Source organism: Polychytrium aggregatum (genome assembly GCF_025602895.1).
Source record: "Polychytrium aggregatum strain JEL109 chromosome Unknown BJ171scaffold_14, whole genome shotgun sequence".
NCBI lineage: Eukaryota > Fungi > Chytridiomycota > Chytridiomycetes > Polychytriales > Polychytrium > Polychytrium aggregatum.
The window spans coordinates 377,663-402,594 of record NW_026516216.1 but is presented as its reverse complement, the minus strand read 5'-3'; the positions used below and the strand labels follow the sequence as shown (position 1 = coordinate 402,594).

Sequence of the window (24,932 nt, the reverse complement as noted above, 5' to 3'; positions counted from 1 at the left end):
GTCTTGCTCCATGGCACACCCGGGCCCTTGTCGCCCGTTTGCTACTGCTGTTCCTGCTGTTGCTGTCGTCGTTCGTCGCCTCGACCAGCGCTGCGATGCTCCAGCCAGCGCTGCGATGCTCCAGCCAGCGCCGCATCCGGTCCCGCATCCAGCTCCTCGACCAATGCCCCGAGCAACGTTGCGGCCCGCGGACCGGCCGCTTAGTATCCATGGAGCCTCGACGGCCGGCATCCGCGCGGCATGTCGCATCCCACATGCCGCATCTTGCCTCTCGCATGCCGCATCGCTCACCCTGCATCCCGCAGCTCGCATCCGAGTGCCGCTTCCACGCTCTGCGCTGTTGCTGTCGACTGCTTCTGTCGCTGCCGGCAGCAGTGCGTCTGTCCTCGGCGCCGCCCATTCCTCTCGCGCTCGGCTCGCACATCCACCCTGTCGTTGTCTGTTGCTCTCTCTGTGCATCGGTGGAGCAAAGGCTCATCGAACCGCCGGCCCAGCCGCTCCTTGACCGAGCGCCAGCTTTCTCTGCCGCAATCGCAAACGCAAACGCAGACAAGCACAATACCCCTGAGGCAAAGCGTCCCCAGCGCCGTCGAGACCCACCCGACGAGCGAGAGCGGTTTCTTGTCTGGCCTTCGTCCTGATTGTTTTTTTTCCTGCCCTCTGGCTCATCAGCCGCCTCCCGGCTTGTCTCTCGGCATTTCGGCATCTCCCAGAAGAAACCATCGCCGCCGCACCGGGTCGCTTCCTCGCACCCTCTCCTGTCCGTCGTCCATCGCTCCCATCCCTTCCCAGTCCTTTGAACCGGCCTGACCGAGCCCACCAGGACCCAGCCGCTCAACCCGGCCATGTCGTCTCCACCCCGCCTTATCGGCTGCCACTCGGGCAAGGAGTACACCATCGGCACCTTTGCGACCTTCAACCTCAGCAGAAGTAGGCTGAGCTCTGGCAGCAGCGGCCTCGAGTTCATCTACTCCCGCTGCCAGGAGGCCGCGCCGCCCAGCCTCGGACAGAGCCTGGCTCCTATGCATATGGTGTTCCTCGGCAGCTTTGGCGACTGCCAGGCCGACCCGACCATCAAGGTCCTCTGCAGCTCGCGCAAGTTTGCCAACGTCAACCTCGGTGCGGACCCGTCCTGTCTGGGCGATCGGGTCAGCGACTTTCAGGTTGGCAGGTGCCTTGGCAACAGCGAGGCCTCCAACTGGACCGTCTATACAAATGTGAGTATATTTGTTCGCTTTCCTCTCCCCCCCCCTGGCTGGCGGGCGAGCTGGCTGGTCGCTGCGCTTCGTTACGTTCTGCCCCAAAGACATGTCGCATCAATAGCCCCCCCCCTCGCGTTGTTGCGCTGGTTGCAATCCATCCTGCATGCTGGTATCCTTGTTGCGCTTGCCGTGATTGCCATGTCTTTGCCAGCTTTGTTGCATGCAAACATTGGTTGACACCAGGGGGGCCTCGGTTCTTTGCTGCCGTTGTATCCGCTGTGCCTCCTCGGCCTGGGCTCAGCAGCCCTTCATGCCTCCCGCGCTTCTGCGCTCATGGCCCCAGCGCCCACAACGGTTCTTCTGGCATTGGCTCATTTCCACACATTCCATCCCCACTCCCCAACCATCCCAACCATCTCCACTCCTCCCAGCTCGCTGACATCAACGTCACCGACACAACCACCCTGCCGGACCCATCTGCAACCTCGTCCATCCTGCCGTCGTCCTCGCTCGACCCATCTCCACCCGCCGCCCCCACCATCTCGCCCACCGACCTGGCCTCCGACACAAGCATCAACATCCCACTGATCGCGGGCCTCTCGGGCGGTGTCGTCGCCATCGCTGCCCTCATCTTGCTCGGCACCTGGTGCAGCTTCCGTCGGCGCAAGTCCCGCCAGCAAACCGCCCACTCGGCCGACATCCATGCCCACGAACACAGCAGCCTCGTGAGCCGCCCGTCCTCGGGCTCCGAGACTCAAGGCACTCTCGTCAACACCTCCCAGGCCGGCAGTGTCTACATCAACGCTGCCAGTCCCAGCGACCCCTCGCGGCTGTCGCCTTCTGCACCCTCATCGACTGTCTCCCGGCCGGGCCACGGCTCGGCCGAGTATGCGGGGGCATACACCACCGTCCCCCGCATCAGCTCTCCGCCCATCGTCTCGACCACCGACCGGCTCTCCCCCGAGTCCAGGCGCAACAATCGCATCAGCCAGAGCGGTCCGCTCTATACCATGCAGATGAACTACCCCTCGACGAGCGATGGCAATCCCAGGGCTCCCTTTGTCCCTGGTCTCGCCGGCCCTTCTCCTTCAAACCTGTGGTCCTCCAGCCAGAGCGGCTCGTCCAACAGCCCCGCGACCCCAACCGGCAATCCGTATTCCCACGGACCCAACCCACACCCTCCGCTTTCGCCGACTCCGAGTCGACTGGCCCAGCAGCGACTGGAAATCAGTCCAACCTCAACGTACCCACCACCGCCCAACAGCCTGGCCCTGCCCTCCATCGCCGAGATCATGAGCCACTACTCGGACTCTGGCAGCGGACCCATCTACCCTCCAAACCAAGTTCACTATGCCGACGGACAAGCCGTCGTCCCCACGCACGCGTCCCTCCGCCGCCTCGAGACAGCGACCTCGTCCATCTCGCAGGACGGCCACTCGGATCTGCGCCGAACCTCAAGTCTCCGCAAGCTCGATGCCGAACAGAAGAAGGCTGCCGAGTTGCAGCAGCAGCAATATCACCAGTACCAGCAGAACCCCGCCGCTGCTGCTGCCACCGCTCGTGTTGCTTTCAAGTACTATCAGCCCGCAGAAGATGACGAAATCTCGGTTCACATCGGGGTAAGTTGCTGCTGACAGACTGAGGGACTGACGGACTGACGGACTGACGGACTGACGGACTGACGGCCTGTCGCTGTCTTCCTCAGGACAACCTCGCCATCATCTACCGCTTCGACGACGGATGGGCGTACGGATTCAACTACTCGACATCACTGAGGTAGGTTTGGCTGGACCGCCGTAGTGCGTGGATACATCTGGTGGTTTATGGGCACAGCCGAATCCAAAAGACACACTGACTCAGGGTCATCGAACGGCCTGTGCTTCCACTCTTCCACTCTTCCACTCCTCCACTCCTCCTCCGCTTTTGTATTCTGCGACTATGATGGCGCCTCGACTCGCTTGCCAGTGGCATCTTCCCGTTGGCATGCATCGAGTGACCAGTCAAACAAGCGAACGACTGACTGATCGATCCGAGATTCGATCTCGCGACGGCTATCTGGTGTATTCACCCCCTCCCTCGGTTCCCCTGAAAGGAGGATGGCCGCTGGCGGAAAATGGCTAACCGATGAACACAGCCAACAGCAAAGTTGCAGCCACGGCAGCGACTGCGAAGGCAGCATCTGCAACGGTGATGCTGGCAGGGTGCTCCTGGCAGCGGCTTGGACTCTGATGGACAGTGCCGCAGTCGCTCTGGCCCATCCTTTTCTTCTCGTTTCTAGTATCTTGCACTCCCTCCCCCCTCAACTCCTGCTTTCTTCGTCGAGATATCCCTTGCCATCGCCGTGGGGGGGATGGAGCCATTCGGCACTTCCTCGTTGGCCGACAGCCGCCGATTCCTCTTCCTTCCCGTTGTCGATATTGCTACTGCCGTGCCTTGTCTTGCATTGTTCGATATAGTCTTGCTCCTCCATCTTGAGACCTTGGCTATAATGTCGCCTGGCCATCCATGTGGCCCTTCTGTCGTGTTGATTGTCCAAGTCACATCGCCTGGCGACGCTCACCCAATGGTGCAGCAACTGCGGGAATACATTTTCCTGACCTCCTCCTCCCCCCGATCCGAACCCTGGCTCAACCTGAACACGAGCATGGATCTGAATGCGATACGGTGCGATCCGATGCGATGCGATGCGATGCGATGCTCCCCCAGATCTTGGCAATGACGCCCGCCAGGCCGTTGCTCGCATTGTGCTGTGTTGTGCTGTGCTGTGTTGTGTTGTGCTGTGCTGCGCAGGTTTCCGTTTCACTTCCCCACATCCCGACCAGCATCGTGGGCGAACGACCCCAGATCCTTTGCGGCTTCGGCCCCAAGATGGCTGTATCGGGAGATTTTTGGGGACGACAGCGAAGGCGAGCGAACGCAGACAAGCCCGGGTGCCCAGTCCCGCCACTCCCCCAAGTCAGCGCCGGCCGGGGGGAGGGAAAAAAAGTGTTCCCGCCTCCCGTCCCCTTCCTTCCCGATTCCGACCGCTTGCTCCTTCCGAGAGGACGATATCGGGACTCGTGGCTAACGATCGACGTCGCCTCTGCCGTCCTCCCGTCGCCGTTGCGATCTTTACATTGATCCATCATCGTACATCCCGGCTTCCACATTCCCGACACCATGAGCGCAACGACACCAGCGCCCGCACCAGCAACAACGTCGGCGACCGCATCGGCCCAGCTCCGGGAGCTCTTCGAGACGTTCAAGGCGGCCGAGCACAAATACATCTCGACGCTGCCAGCCGACCACATCCACGCCCTCACGGGCAACGGCCAACTCTCGATCCAGGACATGTACCTGTACGGCGAGATAGGGTTCCTGCTGCTGGGCCTCAAGCCCGCAGTGCTGATCCACTTTCCGCAGCTGCCCAACTTTGCAAGCGAGTACGTCCAGGCGATCCTGCATCCCCTCGAAGCGAGGCTGGAGGCCGAGGGCCTGCGGCTCTTCAAGATCGAGCACGACCTCGCCAGCCCCGAGTCCCGGTTCCAGCTCTCCTGGGTCGTCATCAATCTGCGCCATCCGCTCGGGGCCGAGTCGTTGTCGGTCTTTTGCGACCGGTCGTCCGAGTCCGTGAGCGAGAGCCAGCTGGCGCAGTGTCTTGACTATCCCGGCTCGCTCCCCACCGACCCTGCCAAGGCCCACGATCACTTTGTCGAGGTCGGGTACTTTGACGTCGATCCTGGGTCCGGCGCCAAGCGGCTAGTGTCGTCCTTTGGAGCCCTGCGGCCGGAACTCCCCAAGGTCCGGCAGCATTTCGAGCACTACAAGGCCGGTGCTCGACCCTGGATGAACCTGACCATGGAGCTGGCATAGACGCATTCCAAAACCCAAGATCCTTGCCCTCTCCTGTTGACCACCAGACGCCGGCGCCGACCCAAACACAACGAAGGAGAAGCAGCAAGCCAAACACGAATCCGTCTGCGATGCATGATTTGGACCGACGACGGGCCACTGCAAGCCAGGGAGCAAACATGGATGGCCTCCCATGACCCCACAAGCACAGCTCCCAAACTGTTCTGCATGATTTTCTTTATATCTTTCCTTGGTTTGATTTTTTCTTTCCACCATTTCTTTCCATCATATCTTTCCATCATTTCTTTCCATCATTTCTTTCCTCCCTCTGCTTCAACTTTCTTTGGAGCAGGAGGTCTGATTCCCTTTTGAGAGGCGGTAGACGAGGGTAGAGTAGCCCGATGTGGCTATTACGCCGAAGCTGCTCGGCTCGTTTGCTCCGTTGCGCAGGGTAGATATCGAGTCCATACGACTATTGGCGCCATCGCTGGTATGGGTGCTTCTGCGAGGAGAGATGAGGCATGTTCTCTTCGTCGCCGCGGACAGCCTGGACTATTGTATCATGTGGATGAATAGCAATGCAGTTGTTGTTTGGATTTCATGTCCTGGTGTGCTTTCAGGGGCACGATCGTGAGCAGCACCAAAGCTGTGGAGCCGTCAAAGCAGCCAAGTTCTCAATCTATTGTGGGAGAATAGTCATATATCTTGGCATCAATGGAATGAGGAGCACCTACGGCGTCAGCCAGGGTCAGGGTGAGGATCAGACCCAACACACCATTCGCTCCATGGTGACATACCCGTTACACCCCCATTCATCCAATCCACCCATGCACATATCAGATCATTTGACTTTGTGGACCAGCCCGCAACCACCGATGCTGTAAATAGTAATGCTTCACTGATATTTCGGTGTTACAAATTTCAACATAAAGTCAAAGAGAGAAACAAAGATACTCCCTTCCCTTCAAAGATAGCACAATACCATGATTACAGCTCATGTGCTTGTGGGAGCGTGAAGGGGAGGAAGACGACAAAATGAATCGGGCAGAGCAGTCATTGTGGAATACGTTCAAGCTTGATACAACCAATGAAAGTGGAAAATGAGTGAGAGAGAGGGGGGAATGATAAATCGATAAATATGAAGAAATAAGTTGTTGCTCAAAGAAACATAACAAGGCTACCACTTGTCACAGCCATCCTCCTCCTATGTCTCTTCCCTCTCCTCTAAACAACAGGCGGGGATCTAGAAGTGGTTTCGAAGACGCTGGGCACGGCGGGCGTGGGGCTTGCCGGTGCGTTTGGGGCTTGCTTTCTGTGGAGCGCCAGAAGATGGAGGAGGGGCGGAAGTTTTGGGAGGAGGAGGAGGAGTAGTGGAAGGTTTTGAAGCGGAAGAAGAAGCGGATCCGTTGGGAGAAGGAGGAGGAGCAGTCGGAGGACCGGCAAGAGTTGCGGGGGGCATGTGAGCAGCACGACCGGCAAGGGTGACAAGTGTCTGGGCAGTGGCAACCTCGCTCTCGGTGTTGAAGACGGCTTGATTGTTAGCAGCGGCGGTGGTGGCGCTAGCCGCAGACGAAGTGGTAACGGCGGCACTAGCACTGGCTGCGTTGGCAGCGGTGGTGGTAGCAACAGCAGCGCTTGTGGCGGCGCTGGCCGGAGTGCTGGTAGCGGGGGCTGCAGCAGTGGTAGTGATGACAGGCTCTTGCCAGATGAAGCCGTTCCCGGTGGCCGATGCAAGCGTGTTGATCGTGTAGATGGGGTTGATGGACGGCGCAGTTGTCTCGTCAGCGGAGCAGGGCTCCGTGGTGGTGGTGGTGGCAGCGGTTGTGGTAGTGGTGGTGACTGCAAGATTCGAGATGCAATTGCGAACGAGAAACAGGACACGCGTGATCAGATCGGTGATGGATCGATAGACTCCTGGACATATTGGCCGGCCCGTGGGAACCACGCGATCGTGCCGCGGTTCGAGGGCAAGTGCCCTCAGCAGGCTCTCGCCGCATTCGAGTATAGGAGCCCGCAGCATCGAATATACGAGTCCGCAGCATCGAGTATAGGAGCCCGCAGCATACACGACGCGCGGCTCGAGCGGCCCATCGGACGAGGGAATCTGCAGGGGCACTTACTTTCAATGCAGGCACTGCGGTCTTGGCACCAAGTGTATCCGTCGTCGCAAACACAGCTCTTGGTCCATTTGTTCCAGTGACCGTGCTCGGGACAGTCGTGGCGACTGACGAGTTCTGCAAAGCAAAGGCGATAACGACAAGCCGACTGTGAGCCATCATGGGAGCGCAATGGGACCGGGCTTTCCTGCCGCGCTTGGCATCAACTGATATCGACCGAGTCCAGAAGGCCGGGACCAACGGCGGCGCTCGTGGACTACTTACTGTCGTGCTTGGCGGCGCTGACGGCGGCGACGGCCATGAGGGTAGAGACGACCCAGTAGACGTTCTTCATGGCTCGGGGCAAGTTGCGTCAAGCCAATGTGTTGGAGGGAAGCGCTCTCGATGCGGCGGTGGGTGAGTGGGGCGCTGGAAGGTGAGGGGCCCCATAGCGGTATTTATGTCGCTGGTCATGCCTCCAGAGCCGGGGGAGGGCTTGCACAATGCCAGTGGTCGGTTCTCACGCCACCTGCCCTGCCTGCGACACATGCGTTGAGTGCAGATAACATCGACACAAGGCGGGATGCTTGCTCATACACCATTCGATCACGTCTCGCCATATGCACTGAAATTCGCCCGCCCAAACCCGCCATGGTCCTGAGCAAGATCAAGTGGAAACCCGCCAACCCTGTCCGATGCAAGCGCTGCTCCTCGAGCAACCTTGCACCCTCCACATCAGATGGGGGTTCGACGATCAGCGGCAGCAACAACAACAGCAACAATGACAGTAACAGCATCAGCATCAGCATCGGCAATGGCGGCACAGTAGCAGAGGCAGCGATACGGGGTCAAAGCCTGCAAACCGAGCGATAGCGGGTATCGGCGGGCAAGTTGGCGGGACTCGGGTCTTGGCCCGCCTGGTTCGCATGCAATCCCACACCAGACCCGCCCTTCCCTCCGGCGGGCTGCATTACCGCCTCTGCGCTGCTCTTGGCAAATGGTAGGGGGGGGGAGAGAAAAAGGACATGAGGATCCGCATGGGACGGAGCAGAGCCTGAGACATGGCGGGTGAACCGAGTCGGGCCAGGGCGGTTCGACAGCCCCAGCAGACACGCTTGGCAATCCTTGGCCACGGCGGCCTGTCGATTGCCGTCGGGCCGTGCTATTGACGTCATGGTCTTGTCTGCGCGCCATGTCGGCTGGCCATGTCGACTGGCCATGTGCATGGCCTACTTTGATCCTTTGGCCAAAGGCACAGCCGCTGATGGAAGTGCACAGGCAGCTCGACTTGAAATATCCATCCATATAACGCGCAAGTCCTGTCTGCAGCACAGGAATTGGCAACTGGACTGTGTATTGGCTCGTCTAGGAGCCCAGCTGTCGATATCCCCAACATACTCACGTCCGTCTTGTGTGGGCTCTGGGTGAATGAGGCAGCGGCTCAGAGTATCTGGCCCATCATACACTTCACAGTGTGATTGTCATCGAGAGCCTCTCCACCCATCTACGACGTCACAGATGTTTCGTCCGTCAAACTCTCGTCGCTGGGCTCGGGCGAGCCGCCAAAGCCGAAACCAAGGCGCGATTCGCTTCGCACGACGTGGTCGTCCAGCGGGGTCGAGAAAGGCAAGATGATACGCGACGGTATCAACGGCTTGGTCAGACCAACGGGTTCGTGGAAGGACTCCTGGAGATCCTTGGGCAATCGCGTATAGTTCTGGAGACGGCAAACATCCAGCGAATGAGCATCGACGCATGATGGCATGATATCCAGCGCAAGTGCGACGAGGACATATGCGGGCGGCAGGAACCGGCTGTTAACGCAGATGCAGGCGAATCCTCCGGCCACGGTGAGCCGGGACAAGTCGGTGGCCCGTCCGCCACTTGCACGCAGACTGTGCGAGCGCCTCGATATGTCGGCGACTGACACACTCGTCCTACCTCAAACATGGCTGTGATGTACTGACTGACCGGCACCGGAAACCAGCGCTTGGGCTTGAGCTGGCCTGCCCACCAGCCCAGATGTCCGCCCCGGGGCGTAGTCGCCAAGACCACGTACGGGTTGCACCGCACCTCTCCAAACGGGATTGCCTCCCTGTCCGAGATGGGATCGTCCAAGCTGTGCAAGCACAGCATTGGAATTCGGACGTTGGGAAGTTGCAGCACCGACGACGACAGCCGGTAGTACTCGTCCACAGATCGGTATCGGAAGGAACGCCGTGTCATGCGATCATCGAACTCGGTCGTGTTGCGAGACTGGGATGGATCGAGGTCGAGACGAAGCAGTACGCGGCATCAGTACCAGGAGGTAAGCAATGGTGCAGCTCCGGAAAGCACTATCGCTTGGAAGCGCCAACGTCGGCATCGGCATCAGCAGCCAAGGCGCGCCAAGACCAGCAGCTTCAGTAATCGCCAATCTACCTGAAGCACATGATCCGCATCGATCTCGTCGTGGTTCTCAAAGTGTGTAATGTGCCTGGATGCCGGGCAGATCAAGCGTTAGCATCCTGTCGCCGATCAGAGCCTCCGTTCGCCACCTCATCAGCCATAGTCCAATCGGATTTCCAAGCACAGCTAAGAGTGCGACGGCTTGATCCTATCGACGCTGCGAGACAGCAACTCACTCTTTGAAGACACTCTTCAGCTTCATCGCCATGACCTTGGAGTAGACATTGGAGCCAAACCACTGGCGGTGGACGGCACGACTACTGACAAGCATGTCATAGGGATTGGAGACAGAGACGGCCGAGACCAGGGGGCATGCGGTTCCCATCTCACCAAGTGCCTATATGACCACCATCACCCATATGGGTCGCCAAAGTGTTAGCGACAAAGTAACAATCGTCCAAACCAAAGCGTCATCGGCAGTCTGCTTGCTCAGCGCCTCCCGACGTCCCTTCTCCACTGCTGGATGATATTGCTCCGCTGAAATGGGTACTGCGGTGGCTCGCTCCGGCAGTACAGCTATGCGACGGCTATGCATCTGGCACGCAACATCACCGGCTGCAGGGCGGAAACAAGAGGAACGAGCACCACACTTACTTTGAGCATGATATTGGCGCCCAGAGAAAACCCAACGCCAATCATCGGGGCGCCGGGGCAGCATCTCTGGATGTGCTCGAGCGCAAGTTTGTAGTCGTCTGTGTAGCCAGCAGAGTACAACTGGCTTGTCGTGATCTTGGTGTTGGCACAGCCACGGAAGTTGACAACGACGGTTCGATAGCGATGGGGGCCGGCGGCTATCTCGGCAATCGTGTCCTTGACGTACGATTCGTGGGAGCCGCCAGAAATGCCGTGCATCAACACAACGATCGGGGTGTCATCGAAGGGAAGGCCCTTGTTGCCTGGACACCAGTCCAGCGAGATGCTGCCGCCGTCGGGAAGGGTCACGATTTCGCTGGATATCGGAGAGTTGAAGCGAGAGAGCCGAATGCGCGTTGTCCGGAACAATCATCGGGGTCGTAATACGCATTTAACATATGCAGAAAGCAAGAGAGTGTCTGGATGGGCGGGCCGTTCAGACACTGGCCTGCAAGGAGGCAGGCCGCGAGCTTGGGCCATCAGCCCGCCGGGCAAACTACAGCATGGATGGACTTACCGCTCATACGATAGCCCATTGCCAAAGACGGGACCGTTCTTGACCAGGTAGTTGCGGACGCTGGCGAAGATGGTCTGAGCATGGCCGCTGGCCAGCCAAACGGTCGGGTAGTAGGAGGCCGCCGGCCCAAACAGAGCCGGGCAAGTGGTTTTCAGGAACTGGGCGAACGGGACTCTGCGGACTTGGTCTTCATCGACGACAGCAATCTGGACTGTCTCGGCGCCATAGACGAGTGCGACGGGCGATCGCAAGGAACGAAGGAAGCCGATGAGCAGCGAGGTCAGCACGATCGCTACGGCAGCGACGGTCGCCGAAGTCCAGTCGAGGCCAGCGGCGTCCAGCAGATCTGCAAGGGGTGGTGCTTTGAACAATGACATGTTGACTGGACGTCGATGGCTGGATCAAAGGAAAGTGTGGTTGGATAGGCTCGGAGTCGGTGCTGGAGGAACGGAACCGCAAGCAGCACATGTGCCTGGTCAGCGAATCGGAACGGTGTCTGCTCTAGCAACACTCTCTTTGGCCATGTCACCAAGGTCGATACGAGGCGATGAGATGGCTGGCCCACGACGGAGGACCTCAATGCCCTGATATCGAGATGCAGGCGCTTGTCGGGTCGGGTGGTGATGGGCTGGGTGAGATCGATCGATCCTTCATCGCCGCCAATGCATGCAACTCACACTGCGCCTGGCGGATCAACAGGGCGGATAAACGAAGTGGCGAGCCGGTGCTGCTGGGTGCAGTCGGAGGGGGGCAGCGGCTGGTGTTGGATGGACGGCCGGATGACAGACGGAGAGATTGCGTCGTGCTGTTGGCGATGACCAGGCAGGAGAACGAGGCAGCGCCGACACCCAAAGACGAGGGCCCGGGTGGCGTGCGATGGTTTGTGTTTGCTGGCGAGGTGGATGAACGGGAATTGTTTGCAAGGCTCGTGCCAGGGATCAGAGCGGGAGCGGCGTGTTGGAAAGCCAACAGACCGATTCTCTGGGACAAAACATGGCATCGCTGGATGATATCGTCGTGTCGAATGATACCATGCTCGGCCGAGACTGATCGAATGGGCCACATCATCGCCCTGTGGTGCGCCCTGTGTGGACAGGAGATTTATCGGGCGAGTGGGCACGACGAGGACCAGCGAGCAGCCGCAGACGCAATGGCTCGATGCGATAGCGCTACCAATCTAATGCCACCGCAGATGCAATGCCGTCTTGGATGCAATGCTTGCGGCTCCTGTTGTGAAGTCCGAGTCTGTGGTTGTGACTGCGGGCACAACAGCCAAACGGCGACCCCCCAGTCCCAATCCGCTTCCATCCGATCTCTGGCTCCATCCGATCTCTGGCTCCGTCTCGTCCGCTGCCCCTGCCCTTTCCATCGCATCGGCATGGCCAAGGTCAAGGATCTCATCTTTCTCGGCACCGGCACCTCCGGATCGCTGCCCAATATCTACTGCCTGACGGCACCCGTGCCTGAATGCGAGGTGTGCTTGTCGGCTGTCGGCCGCACACCCAAAGACCCGCCGCTCGCCGACCCATCGACCCCGGCGCTCCTTCCGTCGTCGGTTGCCTTTACTTCGAAGAACCGGAGACGCAACACCAGTGCGATCGTGCGCTACATGCATTCCGACGGCATGATGAGGTAGCCGACCGAGCCAGCTCGCGTGTGCGGCGGAATGTCCATCGTATCTTCATCGGCATATCCATCGGCATATCCATCGGCATATCCATCGACATATCCATCCGCATATCCATCGTATCTTCATCGGATGTGCCTCGCCTAATCGGCCCGGAGCTGCATCTGACATCCTCATCACCTGTTGCCCAGAACCGTTGTGATTGACTGCGGCAAGACCTTCTACGATTCAGCTTTGGAATTTTTCGTCTACCACAAGCTGCGCCGGATCGATGCCGTTATTCTGACACACGGGCACGCCGATGCCTATCTGGGTATGCATTGCTCTGGTCCGGGGGAGGCGGGAGGTACAGCCCAGATCGGTTGTTGACCCGGCTGCAATCGGCAGGTATGGATGATCTGCGTCAGTGGACCCTCGGCGGCGCTCAAGCCTCGGTGCAAGACTCGATTCCGGTCTACCTGACCTCAGAAACCATGAAAGCCGTGCAGGGGGCATTCCCGTATCTGGTGAATCGCAACGCCGCCACAGGTAGAACTCAGAGCGCAAGCCTGGGGCTGCTGTCGACACTTCTGTCCGCTGCACAGCGGTGCTCATGCTGAATGGCTCGGTCCTTGGGGTCCTTGGTTGCAGGTGGCGGCCAGGTGTCCTCGCTCGATTTCCATATCATCGATCCCAACCAGCCGTTCATGATCGAGGAGCTGCAAGTCACGCCGATTCCAGGTAGATCCGATGCAGTGTCGAATGCCATGCGCCAGCGACGCTGATGACCCGAATTGGAGCCCTGATCAAGCACTGCTGTTGCTCGCCGTGGCCGGGTTGGCTGCATTCTCGCCAATTCTCACGGCTGACTCTTCTTGTCAACGCAACATCAGTTCACCACGGCAGAGCCGGATCCGAGCCCTACTACTCGCTTGGCTACCGATTCGAGAACCTGACGTACATCTCGGACACCAACTACATTCCGCCAGAGTCGATGCAGTTGATCATGGGAACCAAGGTGCTTGTACTGGATGCACTCAGCGGTACGTGGCAACCAAGGAGGCTGTGTGTTGCAAATTGCAAATTGCACTGGTGTGAGCAGTAGAGGGAGAGCGTGGAAGATGCGAGCATACCGGCGATATGTGCGATGTGGATGACGTGGATGATCTGGCGGGGTGCGGGGCCTGCAGCTGACCATTTGCGCTCGCTGGCTACCCAGAATTCGAGCACGCCTCGCACTTTTCAATCAACCAGGCCATCACCGCCGCTTTGCAGATTGTGCCTGAGCAGCTCTTCCTGACCGACTTTGCCCATCGGGTCGACCACGATCGGCTCAACAGGCGACTGGAGAGCCACGAGGGTCTCTTGGCAGCCGGCATCAGGGCCGAAGCCGCATTCGACGGCCTCAAGGTCGTAATCAACGAGCACTGAGCTGGGCCGTGGAGTTGGACCGGCGAGAGTTGGCTGCCACAGCGACGCGAAGAGCCAGCCCGGCCGCAGGAACATGGTGATCGGACCCTTGCGCTTTCACAGAGAAGCGCTGCCGTGCAACAATGCTGCCGAATCCGGTTGTGTCGGTGACATACACGTGATTATTGTGTCGCACCTACATCGCAACACGGCGACCAGTGGCGCAGCGGCACTCTGGCTCAGCCAGCGCAGCAGAGAAAACAGGAAAGGGGGACAACGGCCAGCGACGCGGAACGAGCCGCGCGACAAGAGGCGGGTATCCTGTGCGACGACAAGCGCGGCCTGGCAGCGGCCATCGTCGCACAGCCCCCCGTTGGACTGGCCCACAGCACAGGTGACGCAGCACAGCGCCCTCACATGCGCAACAGTCGACAGGAGAGCGCGTTTGCCTTGTGTTGAGTCTGCTGGCACAAGCCACAATATCCTCTGTGGCACCGCCGCCCGCACAGCTGTCGCACATAGCGCGTCTGCGACCGCGCCCCGCCCTTGCACCGCCGCCGATCCGGGCCCAGCCTGCCTGCCTCTTCGTTTTGCGGTTCTGCTTGGGGTCTCTCCTGGCTTGCATTTCTCGGGTCCTTTGGCCTCCTTTGACCTCCATCGCCCGTCGCCGATCGCCCGTCGCCGATCGCCCATCGCTCGCTCGCTGCTGCTCCTTCTGCTACTGCTGCTGCTGCTGTCCCCGGCCATGTCGAACGCCACCAGCCCCGTCGTTCCCATCGACCCCTCCAACATCCAGTGGTTCATCCACCACTCCTCGTCCCGGCTTGCTCCTCAGTGCGCGACCACTTCGACTTCGGCGGCCGCCACTGTCAGCAACCTTGGCGACTATGTCCTGGCTCTGAACCGCTGCAGCTGCTTTGCAGCAACCTCTACGACCACCAGTAGCTGCCAGTACTCTGCCATCCTCACCGGCAACAACACCATCCTCTCTTACGACTGCGGCAAGGACATCACCTGCTCCAAGAACTGCACTCTCATTTCTTCGTACCCAACGACCTCGAACGATCCATGCACCTCCAACTACGTCACCGGCCAATACAGTGTCTTTGACTACACGAGCACCAGGTTTGTCCTCTCGTCTTCGGTCCCGTCTTTGGTCTTGATTCCCGTCGTGCCCTGCCGGTCATGTTTGCATATCGTTCCGAGCTGCGAGTCCGATCGGTTTGGTGGACCTGTGCCGCTCGGCCCTGAGCACAACTTCTCATGTCCGCAACTTCCATCCGCTGAAACGCCTTGCTGCCTCGCCACACAGCACCTGGGATGCTGGCTTCAAGACCAAGTACTTTTCCTACTATACTTTCTCCACCAACGATGCCACCTGCGCGGCCGCGAACACCGCCAATCGCACCCCTGTGTACCCCACCTGCACCCAGATCCTCCCGGGCGTCTACGGCCTGACCATCCTGAACCCCACCTCGGGCCAGCTGGAGTTCTACGGCTGCGGTGACAGCGCGTGCAACACTTGCCAGCTCGCTTCGGCCGTGAACCCGAGCAAGGCTTGCTCCGTCGATGCCACGGACTCGGACACTTACTTCACCACCTACCGTGCCGGCGCCATCCTCAGCGACTCCACCATCACCCTTCCGTCGACCTTCCCCAACCAAACCAAGCCCACGACTGGGCCGACTCCCAGTTCCACTCCCAGCCCTTCGGACAATGGTGGCTCAAACGCCGGTCTCATCGGCGGCATCGTTGCGGGTGTTGTTGGTATGTCTGTTTGCTTGATGGATCGATGCGGTATTGTGCTCCACCAGATGATTGATGGCCCCTTTCGTGGCAGAGATTCGGCTACTAACCCACTGTGTCTAAACATTCCGTATGCCTCGCTGCGGCTCTGCCCTCAATCGTATGCGATGATCCACTTTCGGTCGATCTGCCGTGTGCGGCCGCGTGTAGTCCTCGTCGCTGCTGTCGGTGGCTTCATCTGGTTCCGCCGCTCCAAGAGCATCAGCAGCCAGTCCAAGCCGCAAGGCCCTCCCGCCGCTCCCCATACCGAGGTTGTCAAGCCCGTCCCTCCTCCGGTCTTTGAGGGCAACCCCCAACTCGATTATGGATTGCCCGCCTCCCAAGTCGCCTACAGCCAGCCCGCCTACAGCCGGCCCGCCTACGGTCAACCTGCCTACAGCCAACCTGCCTACAGCCAACCCACCTACAGCCAGCCTACTTATAGCCAGCCTACTTATAGCCAGGGCTCTGCTAGTTATGCTCAGGACCCTCGCGCCTCGTTTGCTCCTGTCTACCCTCCTGGTTCCTCGCAGCCCTACGCTCAATCTTCCACCGGCTATGCGGCCTCGTCTGCCTCGAACGAAAAGGCCGGCATTAGCGGCTATTCCTCTGGAACTCCTCAGCACTATGGTGGCTACCAGGTCCCCGCTCCCGCCCCCGCCCAGAGCTCGGGCTACAGCGGATCGGTCGGAACGGCCACGTCCCACGGCCAGTCGCAGACAGCCGTCAAGCATGTTGCTGTGGCCGCCTTTGACACCAAGAACCCGCAGCAGATCAACTTGCACCTTGGCGACGTTATCTTGGTCCAGCTGCCCTTTGTCGATGGATTCGCTCAGGTACGAACGACTGGCGGTGCTGATTTGTCCGACGTGCTCGTTTGTCTGCCACAATGATTCGCATAACTGATCCTCAAACTCTTTCTGCCGTCCGCAGGGCTTCAACCAAAGCACGGGCCTGTCTGGTCTGGTTCCTCAAAACAGCCTCCGAGTTATGGGCGAGAACTACACCTCGGCCCCCGCCGCTGCTGCTGGCGACAGCCTCCCCAGCTATGCTCCTTGAGCTGGTTCAAGAAACCAGTTGTTCTCCTATTGCCTTGCCCTGCCTTGCTTTGCCTTGCCTTGCCACTCTGCGACCCTTTCCACTTTCTGTCATTCCCTAACTTTGTCTTTGCCCTTTCCCGCGGGTTCCTCGCTGAGTCAAGTCCTCAGGGGTGGGTTACTCGGCTTGTTTTGCCAGCTTCGACAAGGAATGTCTGGTCAGAGTGCTCCTTTGGCTTTTCGCTTGGTTTCGAAGCTCTGGCCTCTTCTATAGTCCGATCTCTCTCTCCCTTGCTCTATTTTCTTCTTCGTGCCTTGGTGTCGACATTTTTTTTACCGTGCCGGGATGCCACTGCTCTCCGTTTTTCAGCCGTCAGTGACCTGGCACACAATACACCCGTCCATAACGTCACAAGGCCAATCCCCCGCCGGAATGGAAACAGAGCAAAGAGGCAGATCCCTCATGGATTTGGATTTGGATTTGGATTTCATACTTTTTCCCTTTCTCTCTTTATTGAACTGATCAATCAAATGTCGGCATGGTCAGACGTACCGGACGTTGCCGTAAAGGACGATGGGCAGAAGCACAGATGCATGAGCAGATTCACACTTTTTCGTGGGGTGGCTTTCTGGGAGAGGGGAGGGCAGGTATAACGAGACAGCCGTGCGAGATGAGGGATAGTGACGAATGGGGTGGATGGGTTGGGCGTGCAGAGATGAGGAGCACAATAATCGGTCAGAGGAATGCCAACCAGGGATGGCCAGCTCCCGCGAAGGGTTGGGTGAGTCGCGAGCCCTCGATCATGTCCAGAGACTCGGATATGTAGAGTAGGTGCGAGGGGACATGGCGGATGGGAAAAAGCTTCCAAAAATTGTGGAGGGTGGTGATATGTGCGGCCAAGCGATGCCATGCCTCAATCCATGCGGAATGTGAAGGAGCCGATGAGCGAAGCAAGCACGAGGACCAAAGCTGTCACAGTGGTCAGGAGAGCAACCAAGCAAAACAGACAGGGCAGAAAATGATGTGTGAAGCATGCAACTGTGGCGATGAGTGTAAACGAGATGTGCACTGAAGGAAGGGATTACTTGTATGTACAGAACGAGCAAGAAACGAAAGCGATGCGATGACCGAGCCAGTGTGCCAACGATGAGCAATGCTGATCCGGTCGAAGAGTGAAAGATGACGAATGGCTCCAGTGGGGCTGAAAACCTGATGATGCTGGGGAGAAGCAGCCGGCCCAGATCCGGCAAGAGCCGTGTGGAGGCAGCATGCTCCGGAAGAAGAAGGATGGGAGAAGGCTTGGACAGACTCAGACGACCGACTTTGGCGGGATGGTCAGAAGAAGCTTGCCCCAGATCTTTGCGTCACGGCGGATGGCCACAGGAAGGACCAGGTTCGTGAGCCAGGATGGGAACCGGCGCTTGAACCAGTCAGTCTGGTAGCGTCGGTCGATGGTGTGGTAGAGGAACGACAGCGGGCTGCCGCGGTAAGAGAGCGGCGAGGCCATCTTGTCAAAGAAGGGCCTCAGCGGGTCGATCCGATTGAGTTCTTCGACCATAAAGTTGTCCCGAAGCACGTCGGGCTGAATGACGGTATCTTCGTGGATCATTATGGGCTCGATCGCCAGCCGGAGCTCGCGAAGCAACTTGTATGCTTTGGTGGGGTTGTAGAGCTGAGCAGGATGACACCGAGACACATGGCCGTGGGAGACAGGCGAGTGGGGGACGACGGCGATCGGCAGGGCGCAAAGGTGAACCAGTAATAATGTGGGTGCGATTAGAGAATAGCGGCTGAAATCGGATAGAGAGCATGATTCGGCACAGTAATGTTTGCCTCAGCAGTGCCCGTATGTGGTGGTGGTGGTTACTTACCGAGGTGCCAGCCCCAGCGATTTGGAGGAGTTGCGCCACGGTTTGGCGGATCTTGGTCTGGCTCTCGTAGGCAAAGCTGAGATCGACATAGGCCTGGAGCACTGGCCACTCGACGGTTTCCTCGTAGTGGGTATGCCCGACGTAGTGCACCAGAAAGGCGTGCAGGTATTCGAGGAAGCTGGCGATGTCCTCCTCGGTGGAGACTTGGTCGGCGAACTGCAGGAGCGGTCGGGCAGTCATCGTGAGTCAGGGTGGTGTCGATCGTCTGAAGCGATCCCAAGGAACCGTGCGAACCTGAAGCACAGATGTTCCCGCGGCGCACATTCTGCCATGCAGCCAAAGGATACATGGGTCTTATACGCGGATCAACGGGGGTCTCTTGACCACAGGCATCAGCCTTCGCCTGCTCGACTTACACAAATGAGCTGCCGCAAAGCCTTGCGGATGCTGTGGTGGAGGATTCGCCGGGTGTAGACAAACTCGTCATAGGCGTCGAGGTTGTGTCCAGCTCGTAGCTGCAGATGGAGCGAAAGGTTGTATCGCATGGTGACTATCGCGCTGGAGGTGCAGGCGGCGAGTTGGCAATCGTGGAAGGGAACTGTCGCCGAGATGGAGAGGAGGACAAACTGAAAATGCAGGGGGTTTCTGGGGTAGGCGTTGGTGTGCAAGTGAATATGGCAGTGATCTGCCGAGGGGGACGGTGGTGGTTATATATCCGTCTCCAGTTCTTATCCGGTCCTCCGGCTTCCCTCTCGTCGGACACACTTGCACAAAATGGATGTGGCCCCCCACCTCGGGCGTCTCTTGTCGCTTGCGGTACCAACCGTCCAGGCGCGATCGCTGGGTGGTCTGTCCAGCGATTATGACCCCCCCCCGATGACCGCTTGGTTGCGGCGTCGTCAGTTGTTTTGAACCGGCGACGCCCGGTTGCGGCAGCGGCCGACTACAGACCAGTACCAGCAGCACAGACGACATCGGTTGCGCAGAGGGGACATCGACGGTGTGATAGCGCTCGCCGTCGATGTTGTCAGTCCGTCGGCATATCCCAAAGGCGCTCAACGTTGATGCCACGGCAAGCCGATGCTGTTGCTGCCCCGACGCAACACCGATGCAGCCGGTGCGATAGACAGCCGCCGCCGTGCTGGTCCCGGTCCTGCTTGACCTCCCCTCTCTTCCGCCCCACAGGACGGGATCTGGTCAGGTCCGCGTGCTTCTGCGTGGGCCTGCGAGCCGCTGACACACTGCACCCGTCCTCTCCCAGTGGCACGCGGGAAAGACGGCCCTGCCGCGTCGGTGGAGGGCAGCTCGCTCCAGAGCCCAGCAATCGCCGTGGATGCGATCGCCGCGGATGCGATCGAGCCAAAGTGCCAGCGACCGATTCGGCAGAGCGGGCAGACAGCTGACACGGCGGAGCAGCCTCTTCCCCAGGGCTCGAACCGGCCATATGACCCCGGCATGCGTTGGAGGGGATGTGCACCAGAGGACTCGGGAACACACCACAGCGCCGATGCAGTGTCCGCGATGGAGAGATACGAGCCTGTGGCATTGTGCTCGCTCGTCATCAGTGTTCTGCCACCTGCGGCCTGTGGAGCGGCCAGCATCGGTTTGTGGATCGCCCAACCGACGGCCAAGCACCAATTGGCAAGGCCTGGATGGCCCCACGGCTGGCTGGGGCACATGTCGACCTGGTCCCCCCAAGTGCTTGTCGGGGGATTTGGGCAACCAGAGCCGATCTCCTCCACCTCCCCGCAACAAAGGATGCCCATTCCGAGGGACCAACATACGATCCCCTGTCCAGGTCAAGGTTTGTCATCGGACGAGAGTCGAGACGATTTATGACGCAGATCGCTGCAAGAAAGGCTGTTATTTGGTCAAGCCGGCCCATGGCTTTGCCAGGAATGCCCAAGGGATCCTCGTCGGGCTTCGAGAAGACGGGCCGACAGGAGATGGACTGGCTTTGACGGCCCTGGCGACCCCACAAACACAGCAACGTCAAGGCCGGCTGTGGCGGGTCTACTTCTTTTGTGGGCTCAGGATACCCTCGAGTTGGGTCTATGGAAGCAGACGAGAGTGCATCAGAACATGTCCTTGTCTTGGTTGCTGAGCTTTTGTCGCCCATGTGTGCGGTTGCATGTCCAGCGCATCCTCAGTGGTGTCCGTGGGAAACGATACTGGTGGATGTCCGGGACTCATCCTCCTTCTCACCACATCCGCTGCCCCGAGCCAGACCGGTGCTGTCGCTTACCTTGAGCTGGACGTTGGTCTTCTTCAGGAAGGCAATCTCCTCTGCATGCTTGCGCTCCTCCATGGCCCGTCTCTCGCTCTCGCGCTTCTCTATCGACTCGCACTTGGCCTTGAGCTCCAAAACGTTCTGCTCCAGCTGTCGTTTTTCTTCCTCCAGTTCTTTGATCTGCGAGGCGAGATGATGAGTGCGGTGTGTCCGAGCAAGTCCGGAACGAGCCAGGTTCGGTCAGCATGACCGCAGCAACGTCGATATGACCCGTCGTTCCGGTTTAATCGTGGGAATGTTGGCGAGACAAGAGATTGCGCATGAACCGAGGAGGCATAGACGAGGTTGGTTGGGAGGTGGCGACCGATCATGGGATTGTGGTTCCAGTTGTGGGATCGCCGGGGCAGCCACGAGAAGCGTCAGAAGACGATGATGCTGCCACAGCGACCACTCTGGAAGGCCAGCGAGGCGCTCCAGACTGCCACATGCCCACAACACACCAACACCGGCCCTGTTCTCGCACATCGCCATTCTGATCGTCATCGGTATCATCGCTCCCGGCGCCGGTACCCTCTTGCAGCTCCGGGCCATTTCTGACGAATCGACACAGACAGCCCCCGACCAACTCGGTCCGGCCGTTCAGACTGCCTGTCCGTGGCAGAGCAGGGTCTCGGCCTCGAGGGTGACCGCCAGGCCGGCCAATTCGATCGGGTCCCTGCACCCACGAAGCTGCTCCTTCGAGGCAGTGCATCGGCGGCCCTGCACACTTCCTCGACTCAAGCAGCGCTTGCGTGCTCCTACCGTGTTCTCCATGTCGGCTTTGCCCTGCTCGGCCTGGAGCGCCTTCCGCATGCCAAAGGCGACGCTGCTCTCGTAGAGCGTCTGGTAGGCGGCAATGGACATGCGGATCTCATCTCGGACTCGCAGTAGCAGCAGTCCTCGCTCCTGGCATGAGATGGTGACTTGGCGGATGAGCTCGTCTATGGGCATCAACACGAGCGGGAGCGGGAGTACCGGGAGCGGCCACAGAGTCCGACGAACGATCATGGATGGGCCGACCCAGAAGGCGTGGGAACCAGAGCATCAGTTGGCCATCGACGACCATCGCCCAGCCGGAAGAAACCCGGCACCGATGCTAAAACCGATGCTAAAACCGATGCTAAAACCGATGCCCACACTGACACCGACAACAAGTCATATCTCGACCGCACAATCACCAAGCCAGCCCCACATCTGCTTTCCCATCACCCATGTCGTCATGTCTTCATCGCACCCGACGCAGGCCACATGCCCCATTCGCCCACTCACCAAAGCACTGGCTGTACAACTCGCGACGAACGGGGCAGATTCCGGTCTCTCGCGCCTGCCGTTTCTGAAGCATATGGTCCAGCTGTTCCTGCAGGTTGATGACGTCAAGGCGAGTTGCTGGGGTGCTCGAAACCTTCTGGACCCACAGCTGTCCCGATTCTTCCCATTCTCTGCCGCGAGTGTCGGAGCGTCGTTTCGGATGAGGTTGAATGCAAGCGTGTGGTGTTGTGAATTGAGCAAGGAGTTGAGTGTGAGAAGGAAAACTCGCCAAGGCCATCAAGCGCACACACTCTCTCGAGCACCGTCGTCGCGTTCTCAATCCCTGGTTGTATCGACTCGCACTAAGCCCCCGTCGTTGAGCAACATGCGGACCTGTTACCGGGGCCCACCCGATACCGTACCAAATACCGCGCAAGCACTCTGAGCCAACGCTCCATCGCACCGCCCTCCCTCCCGCAATATCCGCGTCCGTCGAGACCGTCCATTCTCGCATTCCCCGATCCTATGCACAACTCCACAGAATCCCTGAATCGGGACGGCAGCCGCGACAACCTTGGCGGAAGGATCGAGTTGAGTATGTCTTCGGTTTGGGTCGGCGTTTTGGCCCTGGATTTGTCGTCGACGGGCGGGAGCTTCTTGGGCCCACCCGGAAGTTTTTTGTCGACGATGTTGGGGGCAGCAGCGGGTGCGACGGCACCGCCGGGGCCTTTCAGCGGCACCTGCTTGTTGTTGATGTTGGTGTCTGTTCGCGAGATGAGTACAGGATTCTCATACCGGACAAGTGACTGAGAGGGTGGTATCATTGCGGAGAGCTATATCTTGGAATCCAAGGGGGTGGTGGAGCGGAGAGTGATAAAGGTCTTGGCTGGATGCCAAGGCGTGCAGAAAAACGTGTGGGATGCGCAGAGATGAAAGAGAATCGGGCTCTGCAAGTCCGTGCGTACTTTTGCTCCTCTCCCTCCTCCCTCACTAAACCTGCTGGCTGACGCAAGCTGGCCGGCCAGACAATCTCCGCCCCCCCCCAATCAGCCCTGTGCTCAGTGTGCATTATATGAATGACCTGAAGCTGTGGATGGAAACGTGGTTGTGTGGGAATGGTTATGTGTGAATGGAATGGGGATCATGGGCGACCGACTCTGGCTACATTGCAAGACGCATATAGTCTGGACAAAAACGAGCGAAATACTTCAAATTGGACGCTACTCGTGAAGACCAGCCAGAGTACTCGCGGCCTACAGCAGTGCATCCCGCTTCGTTCCTGCTTCGAGACGCATCGATCTCGGTGGATCGCGTCTGTGGAGCACGTGGCGATGTCACGTGGCGAGTGCTGGAAGGCGAGACAAAACGCTTCTGGGCATTTGGTTCTTTGGGATCCTCCTTTCCAACTTGGCCGACCTTTGCAACGACCTGGAACTACATCAGCACAATGGTAGGCAGCAAGCACGCATCCATCCATCCATCCATCCATCCATCCATCCATCCATCCATCTGTCCATCCATCCATCTATCCATCTGTCCATCTGTCCATCCACCCGACCGATCCATATGTGTCGCCTCAAGCTGCCCAGGCGTCAACAGCATCAACGGCGCCAAGAGTCGGTGCTTCCACAAATGGCTGCGCTGATGCTGCTGCCACGTCCCATACACGCTGTCTGGAGGAGGAACACAACCGAGCTCGAGACAGACGGGACGGAGGGATCCTGCAGCTGGTCAAATGCCGTATACCAAGCGTCTACATGACCGATTGGCGGATGTGGAAAGCCCAGCAGGACACAGCGACGGATCGACGGATTCGATGGATGGATAGATGGATCAGAATGGACTGGGACCTATCGACAAGCACATGGGCAGATCTGGCGCCAGTGCTGCATTGCAGTCGATTGGTGTGGATTAGGTTGGGCTGGCTTCGTAGACTCTGTACTCATCGGTCGGTTGTGTGTTCAGGCTCCTAAGACCGAGAAGGCTCCTGCCGAAAACATCCAGCTTGGCCCCAAGGTCCGCGACGGCGAGGTCGTCTTTGGCGTTGCCCACATCTTCGCCTCCTTCAACGATACCTTCGTCGTGAGTATCCGATCAAATCCCGTCCTGTCCCAGCCTGTCGCTGGGCGGCCTCGAGCTCTCCTTCATTCCGCGTACTGACGCTCCATGTGTTGCGACTGCGATTCCACCAGCACGTCACCGATCTCTCGGGCAAGGAAACCATCGTCCGTGTCACTGGTATGTAGAGCATCCGGCGCTCTGCGCAAGCCAGACAAGTCTCGTCACCACCACCATCACCACCGTCCGATACACGGCCTGCCTTGAAAAAGGCATCGGAAGCGCCGAGCCGCTCCGACAAGCTCCACTGTGCCCGCTGGACGATTGATTTTGACCCGTTCCACGGGGGAATCAGGCTCTTTGAGCCCCACGAGCTACCAAAATCACAAAGGCTGCAGTGCTGTATCGGACGAGTGGTGATTCACTTAATCCGTGACGTGACCTTTGACGATTAAATTGCCGTGTCCGTTTGCCCCTCCTCCTACCAGGCGGCATGAAGGTCAAGGCCGATCGCGATGAGTCCTCCCCCTACGCTGCTATGCTTGCTGCCCAAGACGTTGCCGTCAAGTGCAAGGAAGTCGGCATCACTGCTCTGCACATCAAGCTCCGTGCCACCGGCGGCACCGGCACCAAGACCCCCGGCCCCGGTGCCCAGAGCGCTCTCCGTGCCCTTGCCCGCTCTGGCATGAAGATCGGCCGCATCGAGGACGTCACCCCCGTCCCCACCGACTCTACCCGCAGAAAGGGTGGTCGCCGTGGTCGCCGTCTCTAAGCGATCTGCGTCGTGTGCTTTCCTCACTCTGGCGTGGGTTTGTTGGGGACTGGACTCTTTGGGTATATCTTCAAGCCTAATGTACATTTTTGAGGTTTGCCAGTCGCAATAAAGTCATGCACATCGCGCTGCGTGTCTGCCGAGCAGT

General features: G+C 59.0%; 9 protein-coding genes across 9 annotated transcripts; 5 read left to right on the top strand and 4 right to left on the bottom strand.

Moving 5' to 3' along the window:
* The first annotated feature begins 743 nt into the window (after nt 1-743).
* BJ171DRAFT_62887 (uncharacterized protein) lies at nt 744-3,140 on the top strand. The gene is made up of 3 exons (XM_053115580.1): nt 744-1,217; nt 1,634-2,821; nt 2,908-3,140. The coding sequence occupies exons 1-3, from the start codon at nt 846-848 to the stop codon at nt 2,980-2,982; spliced, it is 1,635 nt and encodes a 544-aa protein (XP_052967645.1). The 5' UTR covers nt 744-845; the 3' UTR covers nt 2,983-3,140.
* A 1,221-nt stretch (nt 3,141-4,361) lies between these two features.
* BJ171DRAFT_614990 (uncharacterized protein) lies at nt 4,362-5,460 on the top strand (the record flags this gene model as incomplete). Its single annotated transcript, XM_053115320.1, has 1 exon — nt 4,362-5,460. One exon carries the CDS (start codon nt 4,362-4,364, stop codon nt 5,052-5,054), a length of 693 nt encoding a protein of 230 aa, XP_052967644.1. The 3' UTR covers nt 5,055-5,460.
* Nucleotides 5,461-6,276: 816 nt separating this feature from the next.
* BJ171DRAFT_580738 (uncharacterized protein) lies at nt 6,277-7,484 on the bottom strand (the record flags this gene model as incomplete). Its single annotated transcript, XM_053114056.1, has 3 exons — nt 6,277-6,947; nt 7,154-7,267; nt 7,415-7,484. The coding sequence occupies 3 exons, from the start codon at nt 7,482-7,484 to the stop codon at nt 6,277-6,279; spliced, it is 855 nt and encodes a 284-aa protein (XP_052967643.1).
* Nucleotides 7,485-8,416: 932 nt separating this feature from the next.
* BJ171DRAFT_500780 (Alpha/Beta hydrolase protein) lies at nt 8,417-11,394 on the bottom strand. Its single transcript, XM_053110610.1, has 6 exons — nt 10,728-11,394; nt 10,172-10,526; nt 9,754-9,914; nt 9,551-9,605; nt 9,071-9,385; nt 8,417-8,846 (listed from the first exon to the last, which is right to left on the bottom strand). Exons 1-6 carry the CDS (start codon nt 11,102-11,104, stop codon nt 8,634-8,636), a joined length of 1,476 nt encoding a protein of 491 aa, XP_052967642.1. The 5' UTR covers nt 11,105-11,394; the 3' UTR covers nt 8,417-8,633.
* Nucleotides 11,395-12,105: 711 nt separating this feature from the next.
* On the top strand, nt 12,106-14,164 carry BJ171DRAFT_598236 (beta-lactamase-like protein; the record flags this gene model as incomplete). Its single annotated transcript, XM_053114823.1, has 6 exons — nt 12,106-12,359; nt 12,546-12,667; nt 12,742-12,882; nt 12,985-13,074; nt 13,227-13,376; nt 13,553-14,164. 6 exons carry the CDS (start codon nt 12,106-12,108, stop codon nt 13,762-13,764), a joined length of 969 nt encoding a protein of 322 aa, XP_052967641.1. The 3' UTR covers nt 13,765-14,164.
* Nucleotides 14,165-14,382: 218 nt separating this feature from the next.
* Nucleotides 14,383-17,010, top strand: BJ171DRAFT_62854 (uncharacterized protein). The gene is made up of 4 exons (XM_053115572.1): nt 14,383-14,868; nt 15,056-15,510; nt 15,700-16,364; nt 16,462-17,010. Exons 1-4 carry the CDS (start codon nt 14,489-14,491, stop codon nt 16,585-16,587), a joined length of 1,626 nt encoding a protein of 541 aa, XP_052967640.1. The 5' UTR covers nt 14,383-14,488; the 3' UTR covers nt 16,588-17,010.
* Nucleotides 17,011-17,737: 727 nt separating this feature from the next.
* On the bottom strand, nt 17,738-19,100 carry BJ171DRAFT_62858 (uncharacterized protein). Its single transcript, XM_053115573.1, has 3 exons — nt 18,854-19,100; nt 18,438-18,653; nt 17,738-18,238 (listed from the first exon to the last, which is right to left on the bottom strand). The coding sequence occupies exons 1-3, from the start codon at nt 18,980-18,982 to the stop codon at nt 17,876-17,878; spliced, it is 708 nt and encodes a 235-aa protein (XP_052967639.1). The 5' UTR covers nt 18,983-19,100; the 3' UTR covers nt 17,738-17,875.
* Nucleotides 19,101-20,192: 1,092 nt separating this feature from the next.
* Nucleotides 20,193-22,979, bottom strand: BJ171DRAFT_500773 (axonemal dynein light chain-domain-containing protein). The gene is made up of 5 exons (XM_053110609.1): nt 22,528-22,979; nt 21,976-22,145; nt 21,469-21,647; nt 20,683-20,847; nt 20,193-20,489 (listed from the first exon to the last, which is right to left on the bottom strand). Exons 1-5 carry the CDS (start codon nt 22,776-22,778, stop codon nt 20,451-20,453), a joined length of 804 nt encoding a protein of 267 aa, XP_052967638.1. The 5' UTR covers nt 22,779-22,979; the 3' UTR covers nt 20,193-20,450.
* Nucleotides 22,980-23,314: 335 nt separating this feature from the next.
* BJ171DRAFT_500769 (putative 40S ribosomal protein RPS14) lies at nt 23,315-24,930 on the top strand. Its single transcript, XM_053110608.1, has 4 exons — nt 23,315-23,404; nt 23,920-24,036; nt 24,147-24,192; nt 24,501-24,930. The coding sequence occupies exons 1-4, from the start codon at nt 23,402-23,404 to the stop codon at nt 24,782-24,784; spliced, it is 450 nt and encodes a 149-aa protein (XP_052967637.1). The 5' UTR covers nt 23,315-23,401; the 3' UTR covers nt 24,785-24,930.
* The last annotated feature ends 2 nt before the right edge of the window (nt 24,931-24,932 follow it).